The sequence below is a fragment of the Amblyomma maculatum genome, chromosome 1, assembly GCF_055883805.1.
Source record: "Amblyomma maculatum isolate TAMU_Amacu chromosome 1, ASM5588380v1, whole genome shotgun sequence".
NCBI classification, from domain to species: Eukaryota; Metazoa; Arthropoda; class Arachnida; order Ixodida; family Ixodidae; genus Amblyomma; species Amblyomma maculatum.
This window is the reverse complement of record NC_139344.1, coordinates 131,670,582-131,697,796: the sequence shown is the minus strand read 5'-3', so window position 1 is coordinate 131,697,796 and position 27,215 is coordinate 131,670,582. Positions and strand designations below refer to the sequence as shown.

At 44.6% G+C, this 27,215-nt stretch overlaps 1 protein-coding gene across 3 annotated transcripts in view; it reads right to left on the bottom strand.

The window, feature by feature from the left end:
* The window catches only part of LOC146203933 (dual specificity protein kinase Ttk-like), a 78,463-nt gene that overhangs the window by 12,510 nt on the left and 38,738 nt on the right, over positions 1–27,215 (bottom strand). For all 3 annotated transcript variants that reach the window (XM_084589007.1, XM_084589006.1, XM_084589005.1), the window contains 7 exons: positions 23,610–23,913; positions 19,352–19,426; positions 14,779–14,933; positions 13,703–13,869; positions 12,400–12,524; positions 8,951–9,025; positions 4,398–4,574 (listed from right to left, as the gene is read on the bottom strand). In XM_084589007.1, coding sequence (XP_084445133.1) covers positions 4,398–4,574; positions 8,951–9,025; positions 12,400–12,524; positions 13,703–13,869; positions 14,779–14,933; positions 19,352–19,426; positions 23,610–23,913 — 1,078 coding nt within the window. The remainder of the gene's footprint in view (positions 1–4,397; positions 4,575–8,950; positions 9,026–12,399; positions 12,525–13,702; positions 13,870–14,778; positions 14,934–19,351; positions 19,427–23,609; positions 23,914–27,215) is intronic.

The window sequence follows — 27,215 nt, the reverse complement described above, 5'->3', positions numbered from 1 at the left end:
AGTTACTTACTTTCACATATGGCTCATCTACACCCCGATCTCAGCAGAGTACAACCAGTGGCAGCCGCCAAAGTAGGCATGCTATGGAACCCATGCATCATGCTGCGATGCAGGCAGTCTTATGAGAGGAGCAGTGCCACTTCATGCAAAGCTATCAACATACTGACATAGCTTTTGAAAATTGAATAACGATGCACACTTAGGTTAAAAGGCACTAAGAGCTTTTGAATTACTGCAAATAGTACTAGCCAAGACATCTGCAGGAGTGAACAGCGCTTGGATGAAGCTAATCTTCTTCATTCACGCAGATTGATAGTCGTCTGAGATCAACGCAGAAACTACTGTTGTCGCAACACAGTATTAGGCGGAGCGACAAGTGACACGTGGCAATAACTTCAGCCTGCCGACGTCACTTTCAGCAATTCCTTTGTTCCGCATCTCCGGTTCTGGCCTTCAAGAATCACTAGCCGAGCGAACCGCAATAATGAACATTGCTTGGCGGAAGCTATTCTTCTTCATTAATGCAGACAGGCAATTTTTTGCACTACACCTCTTGTATAATCCCTGCGGATCGCTCGCCTAGCACCTACAATGTCGACCAATGCAGAACTTGAGGAAGAATTAAAAATACTCAAGCAGAGATTGACAGAAAAGTTCGAAAGACTGACATGCGAACTGAGAGCTGAACTGCAACTAAGCGAACAAAAAGCTATGAGTTATATAACTGAACTGAACGATGTCAAAGCAACACTGGGTTTTCTTCGTAGTCAACTCGCGAAGCCGTTCGTACATCGTTTAGGGGAAGTAAAGTTGGAACGTGCGGCAGAAAACGTATGTCCGGACCAGAGGAAATGCCAAAAGTACACTGTGGCTGAGAAGCTCGACTATTGTCATGAAATCAGCTTCTCCATAGCAAAACTAGCCGCAGAGTTTAACAAAGTAGGTAGCAGGCAAAGACGGGTTGGGAAGCTTTCCAGCTATCCGTATACGAGGATGATATACGTCATCTGTAATGAACGATGGGCATGCTTCAGAGCAGGAAGGGGGGTTAAAATGAACGAGCCGTCCGAAGTGCAAAAAAACTGCGATAAAAGTAAATTTTTTTCAACTTGCGCCAACAGAACAGGTCAACAACCAGCCCGACTTGCAGACCGACACATGAAGTCGCTCGAAATTGCGGCACATGTGCGAAAGCAGACAGAAACGTGCACGAAAGTAACAAATGCCATCGCTCTGGCATGTCCTTTGAGATGACTCATGCAGGCGAAACAGGTACTCCTCCTCGCTCGGCCACTAATTGTAATTGTAAGAGGCTGGCAGAATTCGGTGTATCGCAGCGAGCAATCGATGTGATGGAAACAGTATAACCATGCGCTCGCTCAGTTTCCAACAGTGAACAGAGGCCAAAAATGCTCATGTGATAAGTTCTGTGCTTCTGCACCCTTGTCTACATTTTAATGCCATTTCCCCTCCTATCATGAAGGAAATAAGATTACTGCAGGAAAAGAAAAATCACTTTTTGTACAACGTAACAGGGTTGACCTTGGAATATTACTCTGCTACTTGGCTGTGTTTGCAATGCAGAATAATTACAACAGACAACTGGGTTCTCATGTAACGTTTAGCACATGTCGTGCACTGTATAAAATAAGACAAACATTGCTGTAGCATGTATAGAAGCAGAGCGGACACCAGGACGCCTCTACACTGCGATTAATACCTGGCTGTCCTTACGTTTGTCGATGTGGCAACATGGCGCTCAGTCCCTCTCTCACGCGCGCTCCCAAACCTCGTCTTCATCCTCTTTGTTCTGTTTGCAGATTCCATCACGAATCTGCAACGCGCTCCATGCCCTGAGGTTAGACGGCTCGAAGCTGAAACAGTGTCATATCAATGGTCTCTGATGACCACCATGATGAAGTCAATGATGATTTGATATACTCCACGAAGGCCGGCTTCCAGCTTCCACAACAGGACACCAATTGTACAGAAGAGATGGATCCGTAGGGCGTTACAACGCAGGTTGAAGGTCTAGATGCACATCTATGATGTCAACGCCGACAAACCTCATACACACACTCTAGTACAACACAGCACCACACTTTGACACAATGCTCAGGGTTTCCACCGTGTTCTTTTTCTGCGCACTGGCCCTGCTTTCTTTCTGTGCCTGTAAAACTCTTGCCCCACTTTACCAGGCTGTTCTATGATTTGTTGCCTTTCTTCCTCTTTCTTGCGCACTGCTTAAGTGCTTGTGGCATTACCAGACATCATTCTTTCGTTTGTGCAATCACTTTGAAGACAGGGTTTTCGTTTGCCACCTCAGCCTCGTTCGCAAGGTCTACAAAAGTCGGCGTGCCTGCTAGAATCAATGTCGAAGCGTCTTTCTTCCGCACATTATTTTCAAAAGCTCCACTTCTGAGTTCTTCGAAGGCGACTCTCTGCTGGTGGCTTTTTTTCTCTTGCACAGTCATCAGGTACAGGATCAAGATGTTGCACTCTTTCAAAGCCTTCTTTCGGTGGTGGTCCGAAAACTATCTCATTTGTACAATGAACAGAGGTGTCTGCCCACCGTTCAATGCGTGTAACTGGCTCAATGCTTTCTTTGCTGTCAAAAAGCCCAGTCTGGGTAGGTTCATGATTGCAATACGTCTGCCCAAAACTGTTTCCCACCGCATGATAGCTGCTCCTCTGTGAATGCTGACATCGCACTGGGACCACTTAAAATCACTCTTATCAATGAATTTCTGCAATGCCTCGTCGTACTGTGCTTCCTCCGTAAATGCCTTTGAGGTTGACTCAAATAAATGAAAATCGGACATCGACGTGAAAACGATGGCACTTACGACTCGCCTCTCTTTAAGCTCAATGGCAGAATCGATGGTTAAGTCGAAAGGTGGTTCTGAGAAAATTTCCTGTGAAGCTGCGTTCGTAGACGACATAGCTGCTGCAGGGAGCACATCTGCTGGCTTCGTAAAATGGTGGCTGTCGGCAACGGGAGGAGGCGCCTGAAGACCCTCGATGTGGCGGCTGAGGAGCCTCATTGTCCGTGTGGCAGTCTCCTCATACTCCTGTGCAGCTACGACGTCTTCTACACAAACGTCAAATTTGAGAGCATGCATTTTCTCATTCAGCACGCACAGATCGTCGTTGCAGGTTTTTAGCCCTGCGTGAATGAGCTTTAAGTCAAGAATAGTCCGTTCGTTCGATTTGAGTAGCTTACTTGCTTCATGGCACAGCCGTGTCTGAAAGTCTCGCTGAATGATGTGCTTCCTTTTTATGCGTTCTATGATGTCTCGTTGAGGCCCTTTTTTTCCCTCTCCGGTGGGGTTCGCTGGTGGAGCTCCTGGTATCTTCCTGGAGGGTCGTTGTTGTTCCTCTAGTAATCTCCAGGAAGGATCGATGGAGGAACTCACATTACCCTCCCGGGTTTCAGCACCAAAAATATAGAAGAAGCAGGGCAAACACCAAGGCCGGCTCTGACTATCTTTAATTTCTGGCTGTCCACACGATTCTCTATGTGCTAACATGGCGCCCTCGCTTCCAAAACTTTGTCTTCCTTCTTCTCGTCATTCTGTTAGCAGATTCTTGCCTGAATCTGCAACAGCATGAGCCTACCAAAACTGCTTTTACACACATAAAACTAAAGCTACCTAATTTCCCTAACAATTTTACTCATTCCTTGAACTGAACACATGCGAAGGGTAAATGGAATTCATGTTTAGTTAAATGATTAGCGGCTCATACCATTCACACAGTTAAAACAATCTTTGCTGCTAACCTTTAGATGTGCCACACGAGCTAACTTGAATACATTACTTCCTGCGCTCTTCACCGTTATTATATAGATGCAGCGGAAGTTTTGAGAAAGTCTGCATATGCGATCTGGATGGAGAGGAAGTCAAAGACTGCACACATTGAGTCTGCATTCCCCGATTGTCACATTCATTTGTTCTCACTTTCAGCGGCTGTTCAATTCGGCAAGAGTCGTCCTTCGCGTCCACTTAGTACGTGCTAAGGGGGATAAGCATATGAAATAAATCAAAGTACAACTTCTCCATTTACGACCACAAATTGCAATATATACTCGGTCTAGATCGGTAAAACTAGACGACAATTCCTCTTGTTTGCATTTTGCAAAAGTCAGTTCTGTGAAGAAAATACAGTATCTTCCTTGAAATTTGCGAAGTAAATGAGCCCTCCACAATTCACCTTTAATTTAGCATAGTGAACCTCCTGAATGAGTGCTTGAAGGCGCAAAAGCAGGCACGCAAAGGCCACTGCCAAAGAAGCGAGCGGCCAGGGTTGGGTAGGTCCTGCACGCCCCTCGCGGCTTAAAAGAGCTGTATGAAATCGCACACTACTGCCGCTTGAATCCAGCCGTGGTTAGTACGCACCTTGAGAACGTCAAGAAGGTTGGGATCCGAGATGTCAGGAAATCTAATTGTGTAAGATTCCCCTGTGATGGCCAGCATTTTTGCTTCCGAGGGCACAACATGCTGGAAAGGTGTTTTTCCATACACAAGGTGGTAAAGGATGCACCCCAGGGACCAAACGTCAGACTTCTGACTAATCTGCAAAGAACAGAGCAGTTTACAGCATTTGTAACTCAGCAAATGTAGGTGTCCTGTGTGTTCTTAAAGGGGCACAGCAGACAAATCAAAGTTGGCCTGCATCAATACAGTTAAACCTCTATGTAATGAATCTCCATGTAGCGCATTCCTCGATATTAGGAAGCTTTTCAATTCCCCATGCTGCCCCCATTGAAGTGAATGTATTTGAAAACTCCATGCAACGAATATGTCACCGTGGTTGACCTTGATATAACGAACTCATGGCACAGACTGTCTCTTAACCAGTGCCGAGTTAGTGGAAATTTGGTAGAGCCCCGCAAGTTTCAGGACAATAAAACACAAACTGAAGTGAAAGGAACATCCACTATAGGCACCGCGCAGGAGTAACTCGCGGCGTGACGCGCACACCCCTCGCAGCGGGAAGAACAGTTTGGTAGGAGACGTGCGCCCGGCCGTGCAGCGGAGACGCGGCAGATCTGTGCGTAGGGCGCATTCACCATTCGTTCTTTCGATTCGTGGCATTCTATGGACACAAATGAATTGCTAGGTTGCAGTCCCTGGGTTTCTGCTGTTGCACACATTTTCACTGGCCTGATAAAATATTTTTCACGTCACCGAATAAGCTTTACGAAGCAAAGCGACGCTAAGTTTAGATTGCTGCCGTCCAACGAGCACTGAGCTGGCAATCATGCCCGGGTATTGCTGTGTCCACATTTACCACGAAACATTTTTCCCGAAAGAAGACACACTACCTTCCCCTGCATTAGTATCCTTTCTTAGCTTGCAAAAAAAAAATATATATATATTTAAAGAAATTAGGCAACTCATAGGCATCAGCGCTAGGCCGCACCTGTGGATGCAGTTGTTCATTGCATAATTTTTATTTAAGATGTCCAGTGGCCTATATTTCCCTGTCTACGATAGCTTGCATAAGTTCCAGTACAATGCAGAGAGTAATTAACGGGAATGGAGCATTTTAATTGCGCATCTACTATGTCTTGCGCTTAGTTTCGCAAATTTAGCTTGAAAAAAAATTTTTTTTTGCTTACTTGCTTGCTTTCATTATATTTTTTCCTCCCTCTCAGCTCGTTCCTTTTTTCTTTCCACACCCTTTCCTTTCATGCTTATGCCGCTGCTTTCCTTCTCCTCTTAGGCGGTTTCCTTTGTCCGTCCCCCAGCCTGACGTTTTTTTCTTTTTTTTTTCCTTGCCATCCTTCGCTGTCCGCTTCGTCCTCCTCTGTAGATGTGATTCATAAAGCCCATATCTGCCATTCCATACGTTGTGTTGATTCATATAGTTGTGTTAATGACATTTCGATGTCTACTGAGCTGTTGAACCTCGAATGATGAGTTGTTTCTCATGCCATAATGCTCAATCGAGACTATAGTGAAAAATAAGCAAAAAAAAAAAAAAAAAAAGCTTTTTTTTTTTTTACTTATTCGTAGACACTCTGAACAGATCTTGCATTCACTGCATGCCATCCTGTTCAAAACAAGTTGTAGAGTGGCTGGCTGCCACCTGTTACCTTCCCCTGTCAAAACTTAATTTTGTGGCAAAGGAAGGGGTGGTGAGGCCCGTCAAGCGGTGCATAATTCACTGCTTTTTTCTCACCATCCCCAGTTTGTATGTACAAACTGAAATAAAGATTGATTGATTGATTGATTGATTGATTGATTGATTGATTGAAAGTACCATTAAAGAGGCAATAAGGATCGTTAAAAAAAACTAATGAAAACTAGCATTCAAGTCAGGATGAGGCAGGACGTTCTTTCAACGAAAAAGAAAATTAGGCATGCTACAATTCTGACATGTGACAGAGAGGAAGACATGCATGTGTATTAGAGACTGTAGATCGCTTGTGCCGTGCTGTAAGAGAATTTCTATTCTCATAGCTGTGTCACTGTATCAGCGACCGCGTGCCATCTGTCATCGTTTCCTTTATCGTCGAGAAAAGTGGCAACCGTCTCACCAGAAAACAGCTAATGCTCTTCAAAAGTTGTCTGCTTAATATAAGCGCCTGCGGCATTTTCAGGCCCTGGTAATCGTGTTCGAGTTTTCAGGCTTGTTGCTTTTTTTTTTAGGCTTTTTTCTCTTCTTCGAACCCAGCTTCAATCATTCCTATTCTCCCGCACTCATTCCATCCTTCTCGGCCACTCGATTCCCCACAGCTTTATTTTATTTTTATTTTTTTCTTAGCGACCCCAGCTTGGGGCATTCGAGCTGGCCTTTGTGAAGCTGTACCACACTTGGGAGGAGGGGCGCTCGGCACAAATGTTTTTTATATTTTTCTACATTTTTACCGTGTTTTTTACGCCCCCACCCCTCCCCACCCCCTTTGTTTTCTGCTCGGCCTTTTCCAATTGCATGCGCTTCTCCTGTCGTCTTCCGTTTTGCGTGTTTCCAGCCTAGAAATAAACGTCCAGCAGGCGGCCAGGGCTCGTCCCTGTCTCTTCGTCTTGTGTAGTGTGCTCTCGCATTGTTTGTGCTTTGCTACGTCGCTCGAGCTGGCCGAAACTGCCACCATTTCGCTGCGCAGGCCGCTTTTTTCAAGCGCGCGCCCTGCCCAGATGGCCGCGCGCCTCTCTATGAAAATGTTCTGATGCTCACTCGTGGCGCTGCCTGTTTGTCGCGAGTATTGGCCCCTGGGTTTCTGCACGGTGCCTATATGCCTATAGAAAAGAGTGACCGCAGTTGATACGTGTCGTGTTTCAGCGCCGACGCCCCATCTCCGTGGCAGATGCAGCAGTCTCCGCTGCTTTTGCTGTCGGAACATGCCACAATAGTTCATGCTTAAAAGATGCAAAAATTAAAAAAAGAAAAAAAAAAAAAACACGGGATGAGCGGCGCGCATCCATTGCTGCCACGCGGTTGCTCGCGGGCTCCCGCGCGTCTGTAGCGGGAACAGCCGAGCGCACTGACGACGTGAGGCAGTGGTGGTAGTGGTGGGCGAGCGTGCGCGGAATGGCGCATGCGCGCGGAGTGGCGGTGGCGTCAACAAGCGCGCTCTTGCCCAGACTGAGTCCTCCTCCACTTAATACCTCCACCCCACCCTTTCCACGCTCCCTCACAGATGTGTTCCGCGCTGCAGAGGAGGTGGAGGCTGTCGCCGCAGTCGCGCAAGCATCCGCTTCTATGACTTAAAATAATTCTGATTTACTGCAAACACTTTCAAGGTGGTTTCCCTGACATCAATTCTTCATCTGGTTTTTTTTTCCACATTGTCCTTTTGGATCTTCACGCGAAAACTGCATGTAACAAAAGCCTGGATGTAACGAAAAATCGCGGACGTTTTACCATTTCGTTATAACCAGGAATAACTGTAGTTAACTGTGTTCTAATGACGAAGATCCGGTCCACTTGCCAAGGATGGAGGTTTTGCGAGCTAGACAAGGCCAAGGAACGAAATACAGGGACGGCCCTTACTGGGAAATTGCACAACTAAAATGTGTCTGCCACTGAAAGCTGTTTCAATGCAGACCCCAGAGGCTATGCTACACTACGATTCATTTCAAAATGGTGGCAGCCCAACCTTTCTCAGTAAAGATGTCACATGTTGAATCCGAATGACCGGAAGATTTTGAAATTCAGTTTCCTTGGCAAAAATGCATCTTTTGCTACCGGATACATGCCAAATTGGTCAGAAAGACCAGCAACAATTTTCACTCGGAACACTTATTCGATGAGTTTTCCATTGCGTCCCTTTGAAAAGGCTCCATAACAGTTTTGCAGCCCTGTGTGTGCAAGACTTTCTTAAAGGTTTACGGTGCCCTCAAAAGTGTACCACGGCCGCTCAATGAAAACACACTAGATTCAGACCATCTCATCACCTGAAGGAGGCATGATGTGCCTAGTTCCCGTCGCCCCAACCAAGGTGTTTGAGGACCGTTGAGAATGTTTCCATGTGCAGGTTTGAGATCGAGAATGACACATCACCATCACTGCGCTTCTCTGACAGACATGTGCACACTCTCAGAAAGCTGGGCAACAGGCCGGAGGACGCAATGGGTTTCGAACCAACCTCTCCTCCCACAACCAAGTGAACGGCCAAGTCACAAGTCACCAACTGCCTATGACCCCCCCCTCTCTCCCTTCCCTCCCCTCCCCTCGTCTCAAATAAAGAACTGAGGCAGGTGGTGCTTCAGACACCGACAAGAGCAAAACTGAAGAAAGAGCTCAAAAATGCCAACGCTCTAAAGCTATGTGCAGGCCCCTTTTAAAAGCAGTCTAACAAAACAAAGAAAGTTCAAGTGCTTAAATTTCAGCCCTGAGTAGCCCCGAATCAACAATGTGAATACCAGAAACCAATAAAAGCAATTTGCTGCTTCACTGGGACTCAATCATAGGCACATGGGAGTAGAGTCATGAGAGCACTCACCTTCAGGCAGTGCTTGCCACCCTCCTGGTCACACAACTGGAGAGACTCTGGAGACATGAAATTTAATGTTCCCATCTGAAACATCGAAGGGAAAATGGCTGTTACTATTGTGACGTGCCAAAGCTACAACTGTAGGGGAGTGCTCCAGCTTACATTCATTCACCTGAATTTCACATGCACAGAAGTTTCAGCACATAATACTGCCGCATTTTGCTTTCACCGAAATATTCTAGGCAGCAGAGGACCATAGCCGCTGAACAGTACAGAGAACAGTCACACCCAAGCTATCTTACGCACAGCAATGCTTAGAGAAAAGAATACAGTCGAACCCGGTTATATCGAACTCGGATATATCGAATTTTGGTTATATCGAACTCACGGAATATCCTCTTGAAAATCCCATGTAAAAGTATAGGAAAGCCGCGTCATATATCAAACTCAATTTCACCGGTCTTCGATATATCAAACTCCGCATTACGCGCTGGAAAGTGTGCCTTCCCCAAAGACGATTGCATCACCCTTGGCCGTTTGCCGCGTGGCGTTTTCAAGCCACGCGTGGAAGGAATGAGGGGACAGTTCGGCGACGGCTGGTCTAGGCAGCGCCGCGCCCATTTCCCAAAGGCGCACGCACATCTGCAGTTATCCTTTCCCGCGCGCCAGTACATGAAGTTTGCAAGACATATGCGTGAGTGTGCCCATTCTTTTGCCGAGCTATCTCCTTCAGCACGAGCTCATGCATGCGTCAAGCCAGCTCAGCCCGTTTTCAGACAGACGTCGGACGCCTTCTCCAGCGTGAGTTGCAAACACTGCGCGCGGCGGTGGCTATGGCGCCTGCGGACGTTAAGAAGCGGCAGATCTCTCCCTCTCTCCTTATGTGTGTGTGTGTGTGTGTGTGTGTGTGTGTGTGTTTTTTTTTGTGAGAGTCATCCATTCTTATCGCTGTGCTGTACGCGGGGCGTAGCGTAAGATATGGCCGGCTGCGAACGTTAAAAAGCAGCAGGTTTTTCTTTTTTCTTTTTTTTTTTTTGGGGGGGGGGGGGGGGGGGGGGGGAGTCGTTTATTCTTGCACGTATGAATCAACGAAAGCAGCTGCGATCATGACGCCCGCCCCAAGCGCGGCGTGATAAATGGAATCAGGCTTGTGCAATCAAGCCATCACGGGCACTCTGCCAAGTTCGCTCCCCGCCACCTCAGGAGCTATCAAAAGATAAACGCGCCGCCCCGCGCCTTGACGTTATCGCTGCACAGCATCTTGGCACGCTGCCAGGAAATGAGCTGTGGATGAGACGTCCGAAACGGAGTGGCGCGCTATAGGAAAGCAGTTTTTTTTTTGAAGGAAGGGGGGACAATTGCATTTCATGCAAAATTGCAGTACCAGTGTTGGCATTGAAACGAGTTGACATATTTCATTTCTTTTTCCTTCCCCGCCTCCCCCTTCTTTGTTTTAACAAGTGACAGCGCACCTTTTTTCCTTTAGGCTGCTGCACAGACTGGACTTGTTTGTTTGCCATTCGTTGTGAGAAAGGGTTCTGAGGCTCGGGCGGCAGAGAATAAAAAACGAAAGTGATGTTGGGGTGTATATAGATGTGTTGCCGCCCTGTCTGTATTTCTTTGGCTGATGTGCAAAGAGTGACCAGTGTAAGCAGCGCAGCTTTCTATTTTGTTTTACATTCAAGAAAATTGGTTAACTAGTTCAGTGTAAATATCTGGAGTTTTCATAATTACACGAGTAAGTGCTAGGGAAGTTTCTAGTGTATAATTTATCTAAAAACAAATAAAGGGTCCTTCCAGTACCTGTCAAAAAAAAATATATATATAGCCTGGTTCACATGCAAGTGAAAACGCTAGCGATTTCTGCCGCGGCGACGCAGAAACCTGTTCTGAGCTGTCGCGGCGGCTCGAGCGGCGAGAGTGACATAGTTCCAACTCGTTGGAAATTTTTCGCTCTTGTCGCTGCCGCTCGCTGCTCAGTTCGCTCAATCGCTTGCATGTGAACCAGCCTTATATAGACATGCAAGCGAAAACACTAGCGATTTCTTCCGCGGCGACACAGAAACCTTGTTTCGAGCTGCCGCGGTGGCTCGAGCGGCGAGAGGGACGCAGTTCCAACAAGTTGGAAATTTTTTGCTCTGTCGCTGCCGCTCGTGGCTGAGATCGCTCAATCGCTTGCATGTGAGCGAGCTGGCCTTAACGCTTTTTTTTTTCTTTTTCCAAATTCTGGGCGCAAAAGTGAAGGGTGGGTTCATTATGCGAGTGGGTTGATTACGCGACAAATACGGTATAGTTTTTTCGCATTGTAAGTGCCGTCACAAGCCGATTTCTGTATATCGAATTATCGATATATCGAACTATTTCGCGATACCCTTCGAGTTCGATATATCCGGGTTCGACTGTACTTCCATTTTCACATTGATTTCCTTAATTATTATTATATGGCCGAAATATTTCTGTACAGTATGCCCAATTCAATCAATTTTTACAGAGCTGCTTTTCAGATTTTCAGGCACGAGAAAAGTCAAGCCACCAAGATGATTTAACAAAATAACTTTTATACTGATCTATTTCAGAGCAGCAAGATGCCGAAGGGCTAACCTTGATTTAGCAGTGCTGCATTTACCTTAACGTACCATACCCTTTTGATCTCCTGCCTCTGCTGCAGTCAAAGGGTTGCCACAAGCAAAGACTGAAGCAACATACAAACATTCTTAGGCATAATTTAACACATACTATACTGCAATCCTTCCTCCCAATCCCCAAATTAAGTCGCAGTCATGCACATGAGAGCACAATATCTCATTCTAAGCTGACGTACTCAAAGGCCAGTGTTCAAAGTAAAATAGTTTTTCCTCTCTTATTTAACACAATTTTCTCTGCTAGCATTTATAGCCCTGCTGCAATTACTTATGTGCTACTAACCAGGGCCAAAATAATTGAATCAGGGGACCTCATGCTTGTTACTTTTACGAAGATTACCCAATTTATTTGAATCTAAGCCTATAATTTCTTTAATAACACGAGATTCGAAACTCTTATGTAAGCTTACATTCGAGAACTGACTGACATTTGTCTGAATTGACCTTCGGTGACCCCAGTGCTGTTGCAGACATGCAAAAGCATTTCATACAATGCGCTAACAAAATTAATTTCTGAAATTTTATGCTGATGGAGTTAAAAACAAAAATAGAAGCTTCAGGTTACTATGTGTAAAACGAAACTGCAAATGAATCTCTTTTCACAAATATCAATCTCTTCTGATGGCTGTGATGGCTAAGAATTAGGCATCAGACTGCTTCTTACAGGGAGTCTGATATTGATCAAATTCGTCTTGTTTGTTAGCTTTTGTGGCACATAATTGAGGTTATCATGTGCCAAGCACAAGGTTTAAAATATCGAACAAGTATTCATCCTGCTCCACCAGCGGTGCGACAAGCAACAGAACGACACTGTACCGGAGACTCTTTCATGACACTGGTCACATCTTCCTTCATGGTGCTTGCAATGCCGAAGTCTATGAGCTTTAGCTTTCCATGGACGAAGAGGAAGTTCGCTGGTTTGAGATCAGAGTGTATTATACCTATCCAAAAAACAAACAAAACAACACCATGTCAACGAACATGCTAGGTCCACACATTACCATTAACGCAATTTTCCACACAATACCATTTTCACTTAAGAAGACCAGCATTTGGTCAATGTTAAACTGATTTGACAATGCCTAGCCAGTTCGTCCTCTCCATACTCTCTACATCACGCTAGTTGCAGACACTCCTACCAGCACTCCCCACTAATGTATGTCTTGATCAACCCCTTGCAGCCATTTCCTAGTTAAGCTGGGCCACAAACAGCAGTGATATCTTGCTTTCTGCGCTCTTTTATATTGTGTACAGCAGAATATTTAATTGTATTTTTCATGTGTGCACATTTAGAAGTGAAACCATTCCATGATGCTGGGATGATCTAACACTGAATGAAAACACTTATACAAGGTGTGCTGATGCTGTGTTCGTGAGATGACAGTTACAATAGCTAAAAAGCGCTTGCTTTCACATTTTGAAGCTCGCAAGCAGTCCTACATAAAAGCTATTGCACTCAAAAATTTTACACTGACAGTGAGTACCATGGAAGAGGCCGTGTCAAAGACAGAAATGCAGAAGCTCCTTCTAGACATTCTTGGTAAAAGAACTGAAAGGGTCAGCATACCCACCTGCCTGACAACCTCACTTTTCACTCGGACGTTGCGCAATAAAAGTGAACAGAGACACACAGACACATGCGGCGGAAAAGATATTGTGCAGCGTGAACCTTTATAGAGGGCACTGTTCGTGCTGTCGCCGGCATGAAGAAAGCAAGGCAGGAAAGCTGGCATGGCCCGCCATCACTAGTCTTAATTTCCCTGGTCGCAGTGGCAGCTGAATGCGCCAACATGATAGGGAGGACTCACAGGCGATGACGGTGAAACCAAGACTATCATGGCGCGTCATTCTCACCACTCACACGTCCATTATCGCCACAATTAAAGGCTTTCCTTGTGAATGGTCTGTGAAAGTTATATGTTGCAAAATTTTAATTTTACAAAGTAAACTGCAGATTCTACCAACTTCGTTACATGAAGGTTTAACTGCATATCAAGAAACGACTGCATACAACAAGGCTTCCATGCTTCAACAGCAACAAGAAATGAAGGATGAAAAGATAAAAATGACAAAGAATGTGCACTCAGGTGCATGCACATGAACAGCAGCCACCTCCTACCTTTCGCGTGAATCTCTTGCACAGCCAGTAACATCTCCGACCAGTAGAACTTGACACTGACCGCACTAAGTGACCCATCCTTGACAGAAGATGTCAGTACTCCTGCGAGGTCCTCATCCCCCTTTTCCATGACAAGGGCCAGCACGCGATCCCTTCTATGGTATTCACTGCAGCAAACAATTAAAAGCCATATCAGTTACTACAGCTCGAGGCTAGCCAGCGCAAATTCACTGCTGCGTTCTGTGACATGAATTTGTAGCCAGCAGGCAAGAAAATAAGGAACATGGATACTGATCATAAAGGTAGAAAAAAAGAAAAAACCAAGCACAGAACAATGCATGCACTAGCAAGCATCCAATTAGGATGTCCTCATCAAGCAAAACATTTTCTTTTTTCTCCATGACAAAACTAATGAATGTGAGAGAGGAAACTTAAAGCATGACCTTAGATATCAGGACAGCTGCTACTACATAACTTGAATGGCAGCTGATGTGGCACTGAGTCTACAACAGTAAATGTAAACATTGAAGTGGCTTGGAAATGACTAGGACTTTCTGACAGGCAAATGTGTGTGCAGTCACCACATCCATTTCTCTCATATAGTACTAGCCTTATTGTGCTGCATTCAAGAACAAAGATGGCAAACACATGCCAAACTTTGCAAAAAAAGAAAACAGCTCAAGGACAAATGGCAGACATCCTTCATGCAGGAATCACAGCAATGTGAACACGAGACTTCTATGGAAGTGATAAACATTTTGCAGCAGTTACTGTGCCAGTCATACAAATTACGGATAAAAAGTTAGGAAAGTGAGAGGTGCAACGTGCATACTGGGCTGACAAGTTAACATGGACACAATGACGGCACAATAAGTGCACGTGACACTAATGGTGCTCCTCTCTCTGCTTGTAGTCCACAAGCATGTAGCCTGCTTTTTGCACTGCAAAACTGCTATCCTATCTGTTCTGCCACTAAAACTGTCAAGATAACTCCCATCCTTTAGTACCACAGAAGTCAATCTTCCCCATACAATGCAAAAGAGAAATTAAACAAAAAGTACAAGAGTAAGCCTTACAAGTCATACAGGCGAACAACACGCTCACAGTCACCCAGCGACTTCAGGATGGCCACCTCATTCATGAACGTGTCCACCACCTCGGGCTGAGCACGTGCCAGGCTAACTAGTTTCACTGCACAGAGCTTCTTGTGCGGGGTTACCATCATGAAGACCTGCAAGCAATTCAGATGGTGCAAGCAAAAGTAAGCCTGAAAATCAATATGCGCAAGACTAAGGTAATGCTCAAAAGCCTCGGGAAGAAACAGCAGTTTGTAATAGCTAGCGAAGCACTGGAAGTGGTAGGCGGAATATATCTACTCAGGACAAGTAGTAACTGCAGATCCAGACCATGAAAGGAAAATAACCAAGAGAATAAGATTGGGATGCAGTGCATTTGGCAAGTACTCACAGATTATCACTAGCAGCTTACCGGTATCTCTCAAGAGGAAAGTATATCACAGTTGCATCTAACTTGTACTCACCTATGTGGCTGAAACGTACAGGCTAACAAAAAGGGTTCTACTAAGGTTGAGGAAAATGCAGAGGGCTACGGAACAAAAAATGGTAGGTGTAACATTATAGGGGAATGTGGGGATCAGATTGCAAAAGTTGCACAAAAAGGTTGATTTTAGAAAACTTGGCTTTTTGGCATCTACTGCACTCATTCTCTCTCGCACTGAAATATTTCACCCAAAGAGCCATTCTAAGCACTCCAAATAAATGTACAGACAATGTAATGTACATAGGCAATGAATGCCAGTTTAGAACTCTAAGGCTTGTTTTCTCAAACGTTTGTTTTAAGCATACCACCTTGCTCATGAAAAGCATAGCACTGCAATGAATGCACGGATTGGAATGCTGTTTGCTTCGTTGTAATTGCTGACATATGCTATGTATCAAGAGTCTCAGATCCAGGCTCACCTAATTAGACCATGATGCATTCTGAACGAGAAGGTGCATATACTGAGTCCTTTAAAAGGAGCAGAGAAATCCAAAAAGAAATTTGCCTTGATATAGACCACACTTCTTGTTAGACATTAAAACCATTTACAGACCTATAGCCAATTTTATAGTCATGCTAGGCTTGCCCCGAGCAAGCAACATGTAAACATTGTGTAAACTAATAAAATAAAAACTACTGAAGATATCACAGTGGAACTTTATATCTGACTGTTTGATGCTACTTCAAATCAGTGTACTAATTTGCATCACTCTAAGGTTAAAAAAAGAAGAAAGTTTGCCTCCGATCTCCTCATCCCCCCTAGGAAGCATGCAGAGTGGGTCAGAGAAATAACTCGAGTTAATGACATTCTAGTGGAGATCAAGAAGAAGAAATGGGCATGGGCAGGGCATATAGTGCGGAGGATAGCCGATGGTTGCTTAGGGTAACAAATTGGATTCCAAGGGAAGGAAAACGCAGCAGGAAGTGGCAGAAAGTTAGGTGGGTGGATGAGGTTAAGTTCGCAGGGGTAAATGCAACTAGCACAGCCCCGAATTAATTGAAGGATTATGGGAGAGGCCTTCAGCCTGCAGTGGGTATAGTTCAGATGATGATGATGGAGCAAGGTCACTAATTTCTCTGCCATGTTACATAATGTCAAAGAGAAATACAGCGCAAACCATGACTGGACATAAATTTATTGTTATTAGGGCCAAATATGACTCAAAAGCTTAAAGAATTTTCTGATTTGCTGCTGATCTTGAAACAAGGAAATAAGGAGGAAGTAGGACCTAACCCTCTAAGAAAAACAAAAAGAAAAAAGCTCCTCTGTAAAGTCCACGGGCAGCTAGGTAAACAATGGGTGGCGAAAAAACCAGGCAAAAACTAAAATTTAAAGATGCAGTTGTGCAACCCTTGCCACTGGCTATTAAAACACAAGCAGCTGTAGTAACAAGAAACAAGCACTCTTAAGCTACAAGAATTCTGTCTACTCCATGGCCTCGCAATGTTTCAACAGTATCTGCAAAGATTCAAAGTTTCTACCTTCCACAAGTGTGCATACAGGCACTTATTCCTGCACTGTTTCACGAGCGAACAGCCCAGTAATTACTACTTCCCAATACTGAAACAGTCATAAGCAACCATACAGCTGCGATTACTGGAGCATCATTAACAGACAATTTAAAAACTGCACCGCACCACAACGAAACAGCACTGGATTTAACCTACTGGAATTACACCTGCACAGGTCCAGCCCGCCCTTTAGGTTTGATGCAATGTGCATTTCATTCTCGAGTGCTCGCCCACTGCTTGCTAGCCCACCACTGCCCCACACATTCAGTAGCAAGCTTCTCTGCTGGTGTTTAAACACGTCACACAGTTACTTTTCGGACGAAGCCTTGATATCAATGTCCCTGTCTTCTCTCAAATTATTGAGACAAATACTAGCATGCACACAGAAACAGCAAACTGGAAATGTGATGGTTGTAGATGAACATGTCCTAAATTGTGAGAACGTTTCTGCAAACTAGTTGGTGCATTACTGAAATTGATTTACAGCGCAGACAGACAAACACAGGAAAGAAAGAAGTGACAGCGTTCTGTCCTGTCACCACATTCTTTCCTGCGTTTGTCTGTCTGCACTGTAAACCAATCTCCGGTCCTAAATATCTGTGTGTTGAAAACTACTCCAGAATAGTAAGGGCAGCCGTGAGCTCCTTCACAGGCACGACACGGTAACAATGGTGCCCATGTAAGGTTGCCATGGAAGCGAGGAGAGTACACACTTGGGTCTGAATGGCCAGGTGTTATCTGAAAGAAGAGACCAGCGACATACCAATCAGAGGGAAACTATGCACAGCTAGGCTTGGCTATTTGATGCACAGTTGACAGTCGGCACTGCCGCTGGCTGGTAACAAAGCTCAGGGGATTAAATTATGCTATCTTAGAGTATCTTATGGTAGCTTCGAGTGCCAATTGGACCTCTAAAAGGGCCTCCTATCTGGCCACGAGAGACCTAACTGGTTAGAGGAGTCAAATTTTGCTACCCTGCCACTTTTGGATGTCAACCTGATGTGTCCACTCTTGGCTGCTGCCTGTTGGAGTGCAAGATGAAATGAAGTCTGCGCTCACATTCCTCAATTATAATGGCTAAAGTAAATTAACCTAATAGAATCAGACTATAATTGGTGGAAAACAAGTTACTCTACAGTAGACGCATTAATTCTAACTGATTAATTAATTATTCAAATGATTCAAATGAACTCGAATATTTTGGTTGGCCAGGTCTTTTTTTACATTTTAAAAATGGCTTAATTCGTACTGCAGTTTCTTTTAAATTTGCCTAATCACAAAACTTTTCATCTTGTACTCCAACAGCCAAGAGTGGACACATCAGGTTGACATCCAAAAGTGGCAGGGTAGCAAAATTGGACTCCTCTAAATAGTTAGCTCTCTCGTGGTCAGATGGGAGGCCCTTTTAGAGGTCCAATCGGCACTCGAAGCTACCGGAGCACTCTGTAATAGCATAATATCTCCTGAGCTTCGCTACCAGCCAGCGCCAGTGCCGACTGTCAACTGTGCATCAAATAGCCAAGCCTAGCTGCGCATAGTTTCCTTGTAATTGGTATGTCGCTGGTCGTTTCTTTCAGATGACACCTGGCCATTCAGACACAAGTGTGTACTCTCCTCGCTTCCATGGCTACCCTTACATGGGCACAATTGTTACCGTGTCGTGCCTGTGAAAGAGCCCACGGCTGCCCTTACTATTCTGGAGTAGTTCTACTTGGATATTCTCAACAGCCAGTAAGCAAAGCAGCCTGATGGAATTGCAAAAAATCATCACTCTGCACAGTCCTTTGCTGAAAAGCAGATGACCACAGCCTTTTTTTGTCACTAACTGCAAAACTTTTGCTGTTGTTTTTGTAGCTATATGAAGATTCAACTTTTCGACATTTCAGGCATTTGTTTTCCAATGTAATTTCTTGAAGTCACTATAGATGTGGTTCTACTCCTCGGGGAAACCAGCGCCTCATTGACAACTTTTTTTCAGCCACACAGTCAGCTGGAGAGTGCCCATGTAATAAACATATCAGTTCGTTTCATCCATATTCTAATCAATTCTTGTTTGAGGCAACACTTTCACAAAAAGACAAAAAAAAAAAAACAACAACAACAGATATCCGTAAAGCAAATCACATTTAATCTTGGACCATACTGAAGTGCACTTCTGTACACAAAAAAAAAAAAAAAAAATTTTAACAAAAATCTCTGGTAGTACCTGGAAGTTTGCCTTAATCAGATTCTACTGTAAGTATGGGTTAACTACAAGCACACATTGGCATCAATACTTTCACTGCTGCATTCACACTGACAAGAAGAGAAATTCATATAAGTACCGCCTTACAAATCACCTGCCACGGAGTGGGACCTATGCTGCAGTGGTTTAAAAAAGGAGCTGGAATACAGCACTGAAACACTGACTAGCAGGTAGTAAATGTCAGTTCACTCACTACCTGCTCGCCTAACCTGAAAAGTTCCCTCATTGACAATAAGAGTCAGCAAAAGACGCAGTCTCTGTTTCATCAACCTGTTCGCATTGTTCATGGTTGAACAGAGAAATTGTCAAAACAGAACAAGGCCAAACTTTACCTTGCTAGAACCACCTCTCCCAATGATGTTCAGCACCTGGTACAGCTTTCCATTTATTTCCACATAACAACTCTCCTGCAAGAAAGAATCAAGAAGACCCCTCAAACAACTATAAACACCTTTAAAATGCAACCTTGAGTGAGCATCACGCAAAGTAAAAATTTGGTTAAATATACCATAAAAACACTCATATAATACGAGGTGTAATTTCGGGATAGCAAAAACGGAAAAAAAAAAGTATTCATCCACATATAATGCGAGTGATAAAAGATCAGTAAAAGTATTTGCACTACATTTCGCAGTTGCTTCACGAGTTGTAAGTGCTCTACGCTTTCGCATCCAACGCCACCCCGTATGCTGGTGCTGGTTTGCTCCCTTTCTTGCGCCGACACGCGATCGCTGAAAATCATCCACTGCGAGAAGAGCAGTTCACATTCACCCCAAAAATTGCGGAAATCACATGGTCCTCTTACAGTTCTAAAACCAGAAGGCCATTTCCAGCTCGGACACAGGTTGGATGCACGAGCTGCCGACTAGCATGCGCCACGCTCTCGTCTCTTCGTGTCTAGCACCGCGCAGAGGTGCACGGTGTATGCGCCGAGGAAGTATTCACGGATTCAGGGTCTTTGCGATTATCATCATCCAGTGTATCGTTTGCTTACAGTCCCTTGCTAAAGACATCTTTCTCCTACCTCTGAACGTGTTCAGTATCCGTTTCTCGAAGGCACGACCGATGCGCTCCTTGAAAATGCTGGTCAAGTGTCCACGATTCGGCTGTAGGGCGTAGCCAGCATGGCTGGAGAGGCCCGTGAGAGACCCATGCAACAGGCAGAGTGATACTTTCGTTATCCCTACACGTGCGAGGCGCGATAGATCTTTTACAAATTATTGGTGCAGGCCCAACAAACCTCCTATAAGGATATTACATCAAAAACCTCTCCACTTCGTATTACGGCTGGTGGGAACTGTCCGGAATAGGAGATGATGGCAGAGTTATGACAAGATTAATGTTTCTGTGACCAGTGCGGGGCTAGTTCAGAAGTGCTTTTGCTGCAGCTTCACTGGAGGAGCGCGTTAGGCTTAGCGACATCGGGTGAGTGCTGCAGTAACCTGTCAGACTGCACACTGCTCCATGGAGTGTGCTGTCAGCGTGAGTGCATTCAAGTCGTGCATTCATGCCACAGGCGAACAATAAGATTCATTTCATCCCCCCCCCCTCCCCCTCTCTTTCTGCATGATATGAATTTCTTATAAAAACACTGCTGCCTGCTTCTCTAAATGGAGTCTGAAAAGCAAGACATGTCGATAGGCTAGCCGTACCGCACGTGTTAAAACTTCTTCGAAGTGCCGGAGGAGGCACATTTCTCATGCGTTATTCATATCATAGTTTCCAAGGCACACAATATGCCTACTTAACGTGCAGCTGTGGGGTCACATGCAGGCCCTGTCGGCTCTTTGAGACACCTTTTTGCCGGCATCAACACGAACTTTGAAGCTAACTTTTTTTTTTTTTTTTGGCCAGTGAGGGATATGAGTTTCAGGATCAACATCGATGTGGCAATGAATGGTATCTAGTGTGCATGTTGGACACATTTAGAGATTTTAAAACTTCTCTGTAGAATCACACAATTTGTGCCCCCTGGTTCTGAAGCCTACATTTTGAAGCAAACAGTGCACAAAATATGCGAGTAAATGAATTAACGCTGGTTAAACGAAAGAAAATAGGGACATATTCAAGCCACATGAGGAAAAGAATTTAAATTTGGCAGCCAGAATAGCAGGTGCATTCATTACGTGGATACACAAGTTTCCTATGACGCTTGGATTATAAGATGGCATTCCTCGGCCCCCCAAAAGTCATGTTTGAGAAGCCATGTATAACTTCCAGCTAGGCTTTGCTTTCCTGATGTGCCATGTATTAATTTATTGTTTTACTATAGCATCACGCCTGGTAATAAAGGCCTGAAATGCAAAAATATGCAAACAGTACTCTTTTGGAACTGAACAGAATATGTATGTATATGCTAGCTTTGCCAGCAAATCAAATACACCTAATATAGTCAAAAATTGAGCCAAATAGTGAGAGAATCCAATTGAATACAAGTAAGATATCTGCAAGACTACCATATGCACTAGGGTAATGAGCCCACTTTTTTTAAAGAAGAATTGACATCAGTTGAGTGGTGGGTTAATTACACAGGGGAAAAAACTTTTTGCAAAATCCTTCAACCTTCCATCTACCAATCATCAATGAAAGAATGCAGTCAGCCATGATCATGATGCCATTTTTTAGCATCGCTCGCTTCAAAAGGCATTTGTTACTATCACGCATTCCAATAATTTTGCGGCAGTGGATGGCGCCCACCCCCCTCGCGGCATAATAAAGCAAACATACTAAACACCAACTTTTCGCAATCAGACGCGCTGAGCAAGCCACTGCAGAACTTCCTGTCAAGGGCACGACGTTTTGCCACTCCGCAAGTTTGTCCCCCCCCCCCACCCCCATAACTATCAAAAGAGAAAAAAAAAAAACAACAAAAAACGGCGTGATGCTATCGCTGCACAGCATCTAGGCGTGATGCCAAGGAATGCAACGATTGCGGCGTGAGACGGAGGGGCACGATAATGAACAGCATGTTTCTTTCTTCAAATTATATGCGACAAATGTTGGGGGTGAGTTCACTATGCGAGTAAATACGGTATCTGCTACTTGTGTAAATATTGCCACGAAACAGCTATGCAAGACAGCAAAGCGGTAGCAGCAGCACTATAAGCTCCCAAGTTTAGTTTTAACTATCGAAACACTTTTCCACCAGGAGAAATGCAACACTAAAGGCCAATTCACACTGGCAAGCTGTAGAGGTCGTACGACAGAGGTTCGTCGACCAGGTTTTTACACAGGCGTGCGACTTGCTCCATGACATCTCTCGCTCCAAACATGATTTGAGGGAAGAGCCGACTTTCGTGTCTATTTGGCCCCTTTTGTCTGCTACCGCACTTGAGGTAGATTAGTTTGCACTCCTTTCAGACATAGATATGTACAATTATTTCAGCGAGGAAGAAGAGCTCATGGTTATACTCATGTGCAATGAATGCCGTTTTGGCAGCCAAAGGCTCTAGTTTGATGAACAATGAAACAGTAGTTGTAGCCGTGCCCTTGTTTCTGCTCCCGCAAAGTAGCAGATTATGAAATCATCTCATGCCCGAGCTCTGAGTGCATGACGAAGAATACAAATGCGAGTGAGCAGGCATCACTCACTCACTCACTCATGGACGTGTGCAAAGCAACTGCATGCGCATCAAGTTGTACGGACGCAAACATGCACCATTTTCCCACCAAAGTAAGAATAGAAGTAGAAAAACATCCGGTCCTGCAGCGCCCCTGATTGGATGAGGAGTTCTGGGACTCAATATTGCGTCACAAGAAATTGGTCAGCGAGTGGCACCCTCAAATGAGCCGCTAGCGATTTGTTCGGGTCTCCCCCTCTGTGACGAATCGGCATAATTATGCCGCGTGACACCCGCGACTCGCCAGTATGAGCCTGCATTAAAGGCGGTAGATTAACTCTATGACTGTCATGTCATACACATCAGAAAATTGCCTTCTGTGACTTATAGTGACCGCAAAACTAGAGCCTAATATCAGTTGAGAGGGTGAAAAGGTAAAGCCAGCAAATCTGATTTCGGCACAAAAGCAAGGCTTGCGAAATATAGCTGAACACAGTTGTGAGCCCCGTATGCATGAGCACTACCACTATCCACTGGGCTATCGCCGAACCCTCCTTCCAGCACAGAGAGGTTGCGGCAGGGTGCTGTGCAGTGCTGAAACAAGCCCCATTTTTGAAACATATGTCGAAGTAAAAAAATACTAGAGCGCATCCACTTCAAATTTCAAGCAATATGATCGCAGACTTTACAATGGATTCGATTCGTTTTAAATAATTCTTAACACTATTTGATTTTTTTTTCAGTTAATCACATAAGAGGACATTCAATTAGCTATTTGCAACAACTTTGAGTACAGCCGAAACGGAACATATAGAACCTGGATGTTTTGAATTACTGGCTTAAACAAATTTTCTGCTTGAAAATGCTGTGCAGAAGTGTGGGAAAGATGAATATATCAAACCCAAATTTCAAGCCATACGGCAGATACAACAGCATGCCATGCAACTGCAAGTGGCGCTTCTCAACCATTGTGGCCATGCTGGGGAAGCAATGTGAATCGGCGTTATGATGAGAACCCATGCATACGCACCGCAGGAGTCTCAACTTCCTGCAGCAGGCTGTACAGGCTCCTCTTGCATGAACCGGGAGGAACTTTGCCCGCGTCGTGCAGGCTGCCACTGCGGACCTCAACAACTGCGCTGCCCTGTTTCAAGTCTCTAGCCACTGGTTGCTCGCGCCGTCCGCTGTCCTGAGCAGTAGAAAGCAGCTGCTTCTTCGCAGGTATAGACGAGGGTTTCTGATTTAAATTTTGTGGATTCCTTTGCCTGCCACCTGGTCCGGCAGACGTGCCCAGCAAGGGCTGTCCTGGTGCACATGGTCTAGGGGCAGCCAGGCTGAAAAGAATAGAGAGTGTGATGCAAATTGAATCCGGTAGCTGAGCACATAGATAAAAAGTTCTGATTAGGAGGAGTATTTTCCTGCAGAGCTTATTTTTAAAGGGCAGTCTTAAGAGGCATAGTTTACCCATCCAGCAACTTCCCTAACGTGCACTTTGTACATAATGCTCATTACATCACTATAATACCATAAAATTGAGGAGGAAGTGAGGAGCATATCATGATGCACGAAGAAAAGAAGGCAACAGTTCGCGTGGCCAAGAAAAGTGAAGGGGAACTTTTTTTTTTTCTTTTACTGTGTTATTTACCTAAGTTAGTACTGTAATCAGTTTTGGGTAAAAGATAAATACAAAGTAGAAGGAAAAACAACGCGTTGATGGTGGGGACCAAACCCACGACCTCCGAATATCTCGTCCGGTGCTCGTACCAACAAAGCTACTTCGACAGCTGTCGAACCTTCTACTTGTTTGGGTATTAATGTTGCCTGTTACTGAACCTTGAGTGTTCACCAGCTGCGCCCTCTTCCATAGCGGCAGAAGTGGAACGTCCTGTGTTTCCGTGAGAGTCACGTGAAAGTGATAGACATGGCAGGGCAGAAGTTGTGCGAAAACCCGCTTGGGTTACATCTATGGCTTCAAAACTATGAGAACCAGAGACCCTCGCAAGCTAATAAGCAGAAAATTGAGGAAGTGACGGGCTCCTTATGATGCACGAAGAAGCCAACAGCCGAACTATAATGCTCACTCACGAAAAATGCTGTTTACAAATTCTTCTGTCTCTATCTATTCTGGATATATAAACCTTGAACCAGGCATAAGCCAAGACCAACACCCTTTGTACTTTATCATGGGCCACACAGGGAACTCTACCCACTGACAACATTTTTTTTCAAGTACTGCTGTACTTTCCAAACAGATTTCATTTCCCATTCCTTTTTCACACAATGTGATCATTTCTGCTGAGCAAGCATGAAAGAAAGAAACAGAGTTAACACATGGTGGGCAATCAAGCTGAGCTGGTGTATGTAACAGGTCAGAAATGCTAACCAGTCACCCTTTCACAGACAGCAACTGTAAAATCATTCACAAGACATGGAACCCATTGTGTGAAAAATTCCTTTTTCACACAATGTGATCATTTCTGCTGAGCAAGCATGAAAGAAAAAAACAGAGTTAACACATGGTGGGCAATCAAGCTGAGCTGGTGTATGTAACAGGTCAGAAATGAAAACCAGTCACCCTTTCACAGACAGCAACTGTAAAATCATTCACAAGACATGGAACCCAAGCAAACTAATGTCTCTCAATCACTTTACCGTGCCACTGCCTATCAGGAGCCAGTGTTCCACAGAGGTCACCACACTCTGTCAACCTAATACTACTATACAGCATTACAAATGCGATCCAGTGCAAATGGTGTGATACTCTACGTAATACTAATACCCAACCAATGCACAATGTGTAGTTTATTGATGTCAGACACATTTTGGTCTTAATATGAGTCATAATAAGGTGCGATACCTGAATGTTAGTTCACAGGGCTTTCACATCCCAAAGCAACTACAGCAAACAGTGAACTAAACATGGCGTACACGGATGCTTTGCTGCTGCCTTGTACAAAGCATGAAGGCAACCATCAGGCAAACCCAAATCAGAATTAATTGGTGGCATTGCAATGATGCGGTTCAGCTCCTATGCCACATGCAGCAACTATTTATGGCCTTTTTAAACCATTAGAGTAATAAGCTACCATTATCTTGGGCAAAGAGCACAATATATTTCTGTACTTACGATGCCTTCGACGGCACTGCACATGGCCTGAAATTGTGTGGATGGTCATATTCTTATGCAAAAAATCCACAGAAGTGATCTTTATGAGTATCAGAGTAATTTAAAAGCTCTGCGTGGATCCTACAATGGCACTGTCACAAAATCTGCACAAGTTTTCTAACAAAAAGAGGGTAGTGTCGTCTTGGCGACACAGTGCTACACAACCAAGGAAGGTATTTTTAAACAACACCTATGACAGCTCAAAACTTAATGCACACCACAAATAATCGACAGCAGATACAAGCTGGTATCTACATGCTAAGTTCAATACAAAACAAAAATCAACAGGGACAAGACCAAAGCACTTCATCTTGCCTGCGTCAAGTTTGTTCTGTATCGTGAAGAATTTAGCACAACAAAAGCAGTATGTATACCATACTTGGCCAAGTTCTCGCTCTCTTAGCGGAATATTCAATTAAGGTTTGGTTTGGCTTGGTTTGATTTATGAGGCTTAATGTCCCAAAGCAACTCAGGCTATGAGAGATGCCATAGTGGATAACGTTAATAGAACTAAGATCAGTTGCCAAACTATCCGGGTTCTGCAAGCTGCTGAATCGGCGCCTCAATTTTAACGCGAGGTGGCGCAGCCGTCGAACTCGGTTCCAGGTCGCGTCGAAATGCAAGCAGACTCCGCGGGACCGGCCGTCCGGCGGAGCATGTAGCCTTCGGGAATGTTAAATTAACTGGTGTCCCAAATGCCGCACTTGCCATTATTTACGCTAAAGAAAAAAGTCAAGTCTGAACCCCGTGTGGCGAGCATGCTACAAAACTTTACTGAAGCAGAGCTGCACAGGTGATCGCTGCTCAGCCAACGCTGGCTGACATGGGCGGCGGTCATCTTTCAAATGGAACGTGGTTGTGCGAGCTTCGTCCCCAAAGTGGCATATATGAGACATCTACACTAAAGGCGGAGGTCAGATTATCGCAAGGCTTATCGTAAGGTCACTAATAAGATTAGGTCAGTGCAAAGGCCTGGCACGTGTTTCTGTTGTTTCTACGCCACCGCATATGCGCTTAATGAACAATTAGCAAGATCTTCACAGCACAAAGGGCCGCATTTGCGGCAGTCTAAAGTTGATCCCGAGTAACTACGATGTCTCTGGTGTGGTTTTTTGGAATAAGCAGATTATGCGTACAGCACTAATTTCTTCAATGAGCATGTAGTTACTTTTATCCACGCGCCACGCACAACCTAAGCCGCGAAGGCGGCGAACTCCTTCAGCTTCGTGAGTTTTCTGTTCCTCTCTTCCCACAAGAGAAGAGGGAGCGTAGAGAGTAGCTCCGGCGCAAACAACTCGAGACAGTAAAGTTTAGTCTTTTTTGGGATTCTCTATACTTTCGGTTTATTGTCCCTGGCCAGCGCCAGCTTTGCAAGTATTTATTTTGTGATAATTCAAGCAGTGCGTTGCTGCAAACACAAATACAGAGGTCACTTATTCATAGCTGCCTATATATATTATGGTACAAATT